The sequence below is a fragment of the Periophthalmus magnuspinnatus genome, chromosome 15 (assembly GCF_009829125.3).
Source record: "Periophthalmus magnuspinnatus isolate fPerMag1 chromosome 15, fPerMag1.2.pri, whole genome shotgun sequence".
In the NCBI taxonomy this organism is placed as follows: domain Eukaryota; kingdom Metazoa; phylum Chordata; class Actinopteri; order Gobiiformes; family Gobiidae; genus Periophthalmus; species Periophthalmus magnuspinnatus.
In genome coordinates, this window is record NC_047140.1 from 27,323,719 (window position 1) to 27,332,407 (window position 8,689).

At 38.2% G+C, this 8,689-nt stretch overlaps 1 protein-coding gene across 1 annotated transcript; it reads left to right on the forward strand.

Moving 5' to 3' along the window:
- Nucleotides 1-325: 325 nt before the first annotated feature.
- On the forward strand, nucleotides 326-7,103 carry zgc:123010 (uncharacterized protein LOC641500 homolog). Its single transcript, XM_033979506.2, has 16 exons — nucleotides 326-544; nucleotides 2,240-2,316; nucleotides 2,394-2,474; nucleotides 2,540-2,587; nucleotides 2,649-2,843; nucleotides 3,399-3,512; nucleotides 3,691-3,739; nucleotides 3,829-3,919; nucleotides 3,989-4,130; nucleotides 4,212-4,316; nucleotides 4,396-4,489; nucleotides 4,832-4,865; nucleotides 4,936-5,010; nucleotides 5,101-5,203; nucleotides 5,269-5,390; nucleotides 5,471-7,103. The coding sequence occupies exons 1-16, from the start codon at nucleotides 487-489 to the stop codon at nucleotides 5,604-5,606; spliced, it is 1,524 nt and encodes a 507-aa protein (XP_033835397.1). The 5' UTR covers nucleotides 326-486; the 3' UTR covers nucleotides 5,607-7,103.
- Nucleotides 7,104-8,689: the final 1,586 nt, after the last annotated feature.

Consider the following 8,689-nt stretch of genomic DNA (forward strand, 5'->3'; position numbering starts at 1 on the left):
ACATTACATTACATTCATACGGCATGTGCAAAAATATTAAACAAATATAAAAAAAATAAATAAATGCTATAACACATTTTAAATTTCAAACTGTGCAAAGTGCTTTGGTTTTCAGGGCTTTTGGGTTTGAACAATAGTTTAAAGAAATTATACAAAACGGGACAAAAGGGATTTAAATACAGCAAGTTAGAACATTTACAACAGGGAATATGATATTTTCAGAGGATTGGTTATAAAATATGAATATTAAGTTGAATCTGCAGCATTTTTACGCAGACGAGTTAAAGTGTACTGTCCCTTTAAGACGCAGACGCAGACGCACGCTGGACCCTGCGCTGAGGAAGTTCACTTCAACCACCGCCGCAGATCACCGCAGATTCGATACTAGATTTTTTTTTTTTTTTCACCAACAATGGCAAAAAAAGCTGCGCTGCCATAAATGCCCGTCTGTACACATTTGGGAGTTATTTCAGACGATAATGCTGGATGGTTGCGCTCATGAAATTCACCAGAGATATATGCTGGCTCTTGGGACTCGGGAGCGGTAAGAGACGAAGCACTATTTAAACTTTCCAAACTTTACCCCGAAGTACAACAAACCACAGGACGGTGTCTGAACTTTAGGGCCTGTTGTTCTGGGAGTCTCCCCTACACTGTTTCAAATTTATTCGAGTGGTTTGCAATGGTATTTTTACATTTTTGTTCAATGGTTCATGTGGGTTGTTCTTGGTGAAACAATGAAAAGTTGCTCCATTGGCAGTTCCACCCTGCTCTCCTGCTCCATGTATGTCTCTCTCTGTATTTTATCTCTCTATGCTTCTCTCTGTGTCTCTCTCTGGGTTTCCCTCTCGGTATTTCTCCCTCTATGCCCGCAGAAGCTCGCCTGTGTCACAGATTACATTATAAATCTGTACATTTCCACATTTCCCTGTTCTTTGTTGATCCAAATACATCTGTGAAATGGCATCGGCCTGTGCCCAAACTCCAGAGCCTCTGATTGAACAACAAGTTGGCTCCAGATTTGCTGTTCACTGCACCTATCGTCTGTGTAATCTTTCTAACTCTTTAATTGCACCAAACTAGACTTCACATTGTATTTCCATTACTGCTTTTCTGTCAAGCTCTGGTGACTGGACAACATTTTATAGCCTCTTTTAAAGTCCATTTCCTGGTTACTTTCATAAACCATGTTGATAACCTTGCTGTATTTTGCATTCCTGTGGAAAGAGCTCACCTTTCAGCCCTGCACCGATTTAGACAGTCTTCTTCAAGAAGGAAAACAGTGACCCCTTTGTTTGGGTTTGGGACCATGTGTTTGTCTGCAGAATAGTCTTGTATGGTAAAGATTTGACACAAACATTTGCTATAGGGGCAGCGCTTGGTCTTGCAGGAGAGAGCTGCCTTGACATTTGAGCAGGGAGCCAACGCAGACAGCTGAAATTCCTCCTGCGTTGTATGTGTAGAGGCCGGGACACCTAAGTTTATTTACAGACAGCAGGCACAAGGGGAACCCATGAAAAAACGGCTAGTGCTAGTATATGAAGCTGATTTGATAATGCACAACATACCTACAGGCTGCTACACAAGAGTTTTAAAGAGTTTTATAAGTGCTATAAATGAAAGCTTGATTATAAAGACTCTTTAGTCATAGCATGAGTCACAGATCAAGTACAAATTTGTCACCAGTCTGGAAACTGTGGCTGAACACATAGAAACCTGACGTAAGACCAGTCCTACAGAGGGCAGCACTTTAAAGTCCAAATATTTTTCTGTCATTACCTTGAATTGGCTAAAGTTTTTCTTTGAACTAATTGGGCTCTCATCTCACAGTGAGGAGTTGTTTATTTACATTTCAATAAAGACTAGATGTTCCTAAACCGCTCCCTGACATGAAGGAACCTTTGCAATGTCTACTTAGAAAAGTAATCCACACCACAACAGATCTCATACCTCATTATTATTATTATTATTATTATTATTATTATTATTATTATTATTAGAATTATTAGAAGTTTGTCAGATTCATTGATAACCAAGTGTTGATCTAGTAGCCAAACTAAGGCACAAAGGTTTGTCAGAAATATTACACATTTATGAAAGCATAAGGTAATCAGTTTTGTTGGGTATGTGTTGCAGCTCTAACTCGGCACACACGTACATATCTATGTATTTTAAATGATTAAAGGTAATGCATCTTGTACATGTTACAGTGATTTTTGTGGTGTGTGTGTTTTAATAGGTCCCCCTGTCCAGGAGGAGCACATGGACTGTGGTCCCACGGCCTCTGACCTGGGCGACGATGTCGATCTGTCACAGGTAAATAGATGGTGTCAGTGTGACAGTGCAGTTGTAGTGTAAAGTTCAAAGTACATACACCACTTTACTATGCTCAGGATGGAGTCAATGGAGAGGAGGAGCTTAGTGAGGGGGAGAAGGTCAGGAGAAGAGCAGAGCGGCGTAGAGCAAAGAGAAAAGTGAGAACATGTTTAATCATTATTTTGTTTGATATCAACTTATCAAAATATCTTTTTGTTTTTAGCGTCGTAGAAAAAGGAAGAAGCAAGGGCAAATTAAGCAAAATGACCAGGTAAGTTCTAAAGAACATTTTTAAAAAGATTGGATTTCTTACATTGGTGACTGTGATTAAGGACGATGAGGAGGAAGAAGCCGGTGGAGAATCTGAGCTGGATGAAAGTGATTCTGAGGCTGAAGACGTGAAAGATGTTCAGAAGGAAGTGAAACCTGTTGCTGTAAACAAGCCAACAACCACTACTACAGTAACTGCATCTCCAGGAATAAAAGCACAACAGAAAAACCAAAGCCAAGCCAAATCTGCAGAAGAGGTACATGGCATCATACGGCACTTGTTACTGTTATTTATTTTATTTATTCATTAATTTAACGGGGACAGTGCACATTAATAAACATTTCTGTAAATATACAGAAAGGGCTATTTCTCATCTGCTGTCCCCGGACACATGGTAAAAAAGTCGTAAAAAAAACTAAGGCCATATTAGGATACATAGATATGTACAGATATACAATAAAAGACATTGTTAAAAAAAAGGCATAACAAGTCAAACATGGCATTGCATCTCTATGATTCAGAGAGAATTAAAAAGTAAATTTGAGATTGCTGACAGTTTGGTTATTAAAAAGTCACTTCCTCAGGTGCATTTTACACATGTTGTACTGAGTTCCACTTGTGCTGCTCAAACACACTTCTCCTCAGTGGGAGAGTGTCCTCTGACTGCCCCCCTGTTGTTTCAAACAGCAGCAGATCTTACATTCACAAACTGTTTGAGAGGAGGAGAGGACAGGCCATGGACCGCTTTAAACATTGTTCATATAATACAAGTGATTTTTTTTAATTTTTTTTTTTACTCTACATCTCCCAGGAACCGGAATGGGACGTAAGCAGTGCCTTCTTTGCCAATGCTGCTAGCCATATCAGACCCAAAGTTACAAGTCGCAAATCAAGGGACAACAAGGAAAACGAAACCAAGAAAGAGGTCGGCAAAAACCTGATGCATGACATATGATTTCACTTTTGTGTCTGAAGTCTGGGCTCATTGTGTTATTTGATCAAAACCACTAGTTAAATAGAAGCTGGAGTTTTAAAGATAATTAAACTTGCTTTACTTGATATATAATTATATAAAAGCTATAAACAAAAATTATTCCTTGCAGACAAATGGACATACTGACATGATGAGTAAGAAAAGCGCCTCGTTAACGGGTAAATGTCTACACTGTGTTGGTTTGTTTATATTACAACTATTTCTTGTATAAAGCATTATGTTTTTATTAATTATTAATTTTCTCTAGAAAAAGGGATTAAACTGGTGCAGGAGGGGCAGTATGCACAAGCCGTCACAATGTTTACAGAAGCTATTAAATGTGATCCAAAGGATTACCGGTAACTCAGTCATTGGCTTTAATGCTAGGCTGTCTTACACAAATATATTATCAATGTTTGTCTTTGTAGGTTCTTTGGGAATCGCTCTTATTGCTACAGCTGCTTGGACCAGTTCCCCCAGGCCTTGGCCGATGCTGAACGCTCCATTCAGCTGGCACCTGATTGGCCAAAGGGGTACTTTCGCAAAGGTATAGCGCTTATGGGCATGAAGGTGAGTGCTGAAAACTTAAAATGATTATGTGGGTAATACAGGAATGCCCTATAAGTGAATTAATAAAATTACTTTTTACAGAGGTACAGTGAAGCTGAAAAAGCAATGGAAAAGGTGCTGAGACTGGACAAAGATTGTGAGGAGGCTGTCACGGACCTATTTAACTGCAAAGTACTGCAGTTAATGGTAATGCACTCAAAGCTTAGTCTTGGGTTTGGTTTTGTAGGCAATAGAATACTGTATATTTGCTTATTTTTGTGTTTAGGAGCACGGTTTGGATGAATTGCAAAGTGTTTATCTACTAGAGAAATTTACAACAGTTCAAGCTGTGTTGTCATCTTGTTCAGATGCTGTAAAAGGTAAGACTGATTATATGGGTTTGTTGTACTAAGGTTCATGAAACATATATTTTCTATAGGATTAGACACTTGTAGCTGCTCAGTATTTTTTTTACAGCAGATTGCAGAAAGATCAATGGGACAGTGACATAAACATGTTTTTCACATGTGACACAGCCTTGAAGAGGATGTCACTGTGTGACCTTAAATATGATAACACTTGTTTATTTTTCACTCTTCTGTCACATGTGCTCCACAAATACTTGACATAATCATTTTAAATGATATACCACTGACTTGACTTTAATGTAGTTGTGATTTAATTTATATTCCTGTCATAATCATCATAATCATCATTTATAGGCACCGCACAAGATCCATTGGCATTACAAACAGGGTATGTAAAAATCTTTTGAGTTATTCTTTTGCAATAAATGTAATTAAGATGGGTTTTTTTTCACCAACAGCCCTTGTCCTTCTCTCTGGGTTGGCAATGTAACAACTGAGCTTACAGAAAAACATATTTTGGATCTCTTTAAAACGTAAAAAAAATCTACACACACAATTATTATTATTCCAGTTGGTGATCAGTCTAGCATCTGTTTTTTTGTTTTTGTTTGTTTGTATTGTAGGTGTGGGGAAATTGAAAGTATTCGCGTTCTACATGAAAGATTCTGTGCTTTTGTTAATTTTAAAGACACAAACATGGCTGCCCGGGCCATGGAGAAACTGAATGTGAGTACTAAACAAACTTGGCTAATAAAAAATGACTGATGTTGACATGCTTTTTGCTCTCATAGGGTTATTGTATTGAGAACACTCGATTAGTAGTCCGCTATCCCGACCGCCGTACTCCAAGAACCTTTCATATGCCACTTAAGAACTGTCTTTCTCTCACACAACAAGCTGGGATGTCTGCTGGGTAAGACCAATACACTAAATGGTATAGTGCTTAAATGAATGTATTATTGATTGTATTAATAATATGGCGCTGCTTCTTAGAGCGAGACGTCGTGGGCCAGTGAATGGAGACGAGTGTTACTTCTGGAGAACCACCGGCTGCCATTTTGGGGATAAATGCCGCTATAAACACATTCCAGATCAGAAAGGCAAGGACAGGAAACCATGGCAACCTTGAACTTGGTTTGTTTACGATCTCAGAGGACTTATAGACAAAACTTAAATGCCGGTACCATCAGACTGCCAGAGTGGACTCACTTAATTTAAGGATCAATCGATTTAATTCAGGATCTCAAGTGTTCCCTGCACAGCTCAAAGGATACTTGTTTTGCCTTAACCAAATGGAATAATGCATAATATGAGTCAAGGTAGGTGGGAAAGATCAAATCATAGTCTGTTTGTGACACTTCTGCCCTCTCGAATGTAATTCAATCAATCCTCACATTAGTATTTGGTCTGTCTGGTCTCCTCTTCATACAGAAAGGACCAGTATAGCAAAAGTGAGTGGCTTTGGGAATGCTTAATAAGCTCCATGAAGTACCTCATTACCACCTTCAAATTTATTTCAAACTATTAGGACATGGATGTAAAATCTGCATTTTGAAATTTACAAAAAGTACATTTTTTTTGAGAGATCCTTGGTTATTTCCACCATGTAGCAAGATCTTAAAAAGTATTTGTAAATGTATCGTTTTTTACATTTGGTAACTTTTAAGAACCCAAAACATTTTGTATTGTTGGTTACCAGTGAATATTTTATTTTTGTTCGTAGTGTCCCTCTTGTTGAGAAAACTATATCATAGATCCCACAGTTTTGCAGCTCGGCGCTGGACTGTTGTCAGTGACATGTAAATACAACTAAATCCTCCTGTTGATAAACAAATTGTCTTTACTCAACTACATTTTGCTGTTCAGGTTCTGAAAACCTTGTGCTTTCCCAACCCGCTGTGCACAGTATTGTCTAATCTGATTCACTGTTGAACTTTAGAAGCAGTGTTGTGACCCCAGAGCCTCAGTTTCAGTATTTCACTTCAAATCAAGGCATGTGGCCTCTAATGGCTCTGCACTGAAACCCCCTTGTCTGATGCACGTGAACACTAAACAGCACATTACTCTAATCACATCTGGTTCAAGTCCACACTACGGTCACTAGCAAACTATGCTCTGCATAGAATAAGTATTTATTTTTATTTATACCTTTTTGTTTTTATAACAATGTAACTTGGGGCATCTTCTGCCTGATGTACTGTCTGTTATGTCTAATAATCCTCTTATTTGTGCACTGTCAGATACTAGTTCTCAGTCAGCGTTGCTATTGTTTTTGTGGTTGTAAGCATTTGGTACAGATACATCGCATGATGCACTTCTGCATTTTTGTAGTTCATTCTGTGGCTAAAACCTCAAAAAGGAATTGATCAGCAAACTTATAACTACATTCTTGTGCACATCTCCTGACTCGCTTACATTTATTTTCTGCCAATGCCCTGTTACTTGGGTACAATCATAGTAGCTGTTTTCTATTTCAAAATTTTAAATGTACTGTTTTTTAACATTTCAATGTCCCTTCAAAAATTCTAATGTATACTAGAACATTGCACACTTTGTCTTCCAGTTATTACGTGTTACTCCACTGCAAACAAAATCTTTTTATATCTAATAAATATATATTGGAAACATATTTGTAATGGTGTGTATGCATATTTATTTCATCTTTTGTCATTTTATTTCTGTCAGGGGGTGAGGTGACTGCACTGACCACATGATGGCAGTCTTGTACATTAAAGCACTTGGTCCAATCAATTCAAGACAAGTAGGTTATGTCAAACAGAACACACAATCGGACCAGAGAAAAAGAAGACATAAACTGAAGTGGGCACAGGACAAATGAAATGTACCTGTCCAAGCAGAGACTGAACAAGTCAAACGTCCAGGCTGCCCAGTGGACCTGTGTATGAGCCTTGTGTAAAAGATGTTACACATTTTATATGCCCGGACAGGGGACTGCTGGTCTGAGCCTGAGGTCTGTAGGTGTATGATAGAGACTAAATTAATATATTTTTTGGACTGTAATGATAATAATATTCAGACTATATTGTGTCAATCCAACAGAAATATGAGTTAGTTGAAGTTTAACTATCAGACAAATGTGAAAACACTTAAAAGTTATACCATGTTTGGAGGATTACAACATTTTTTTCCCCCCATATTCATTTTTGATCACCTCTTTTTTCTTTGTATTAACTATATACTCAATATTCTAATTCTTCATATCTTTAAAACCGCATTCCCGATATTAATATTTTTATAACTTGCACAACTATCTGAGGAGCTGCATTCACCTGTTAGAGTAGTTTAGTTAGAGAGCATATATTTATTTCATGGCTCCCCAGATTGTGACAGGGGCAGATCTGACTGGGTGTGATCAGAGACAAGAAGAGGAAGAGGAGGAGGAGGAGATCTTCACTCTCACTACACCTCACAGAGCTGTTAAGTGTTGGCACACAGGCCATTACACCTGTCTAGTCGAGTCCAATTAGAATGATGTAAACAGTTGCAAAACAAAACAATATTCAAAGTTCTCATTCCACTTTTGCATAAACACCGATTTAGAGGAGTCTTACCTTTCCTGCTAAGAAAATGGTGAGTAACTGCATTTACCACAAATCACACCGTAAGTGCACACAAACATTACAATAACAGCTTCAAATGCATCATATCCTTCCTTTTAACTTCCTGTGAAACTCGACCTATGAGAAAATACTATGTTTGGATGTTTCTTTTTCCATCTCTCCATCCATTTTTACATCTATGAATAACCTATGTGCTAAAAAAGACACTGAGGTTTATGAAAACTGAAATACACTATGAGCACTTGCTAAATCTGACTCAAAATTTTCCAGAAAACAAATAAATACAGTGAGTATCTTTCATGCCATTCTAACTCGGAGCACGTCCTGAGCAGACCCCACCCCACGCCAAGCAGAGTTATATGAGTGTCATTTTCTCGTCTCTGCAGTAGTGTAACTTGTATCTGCATGTTTCCTGTGCCATCAACTTTTACTGTAGTAACATACCTCTGGCCTGGGTGGTATGGCTCATTCTCATCAGTCACGTTCCCCATGGCTACACTGAGGCTGGCTTATTTTAGAGCCGGTGGTTTGTGGCCTTATGAACAAGGAAATATCTACCCTGTGGTACACGCAGCTTCTTTAAGACATAATTTTTGAGGCTATTCTGGAGTTTTTCATGTTGGCTTCATGT

What these genes read in the sequence shown, in the direction of transcription:
- zgc:123010 (XM_033979506.2), top strand. Translation starts at nt 487, where the DNA reads ATGGTTGCGCTCATGAAATTCACCAGAGATATATGCTGGCTCTTGGGA. An exon ending in ACGATGTCGATCTGTCACAG is followed by an intron (nt 2,317 to 2,393) that starts GTAAATAGATGG and finishes TACTATGCTCAG; the next exon opens with GATGGAGTCAATGGAGAGGA. An exon ending in CAAGCTGGGATGTCTGCTGG is followed by an intron (nt 5,391 to 5,470) that starts GTAAGACCAATA and finishes GCTGCTTCTTAG; the next exon opens with AGCGAGACGTCGTGGGCCAG.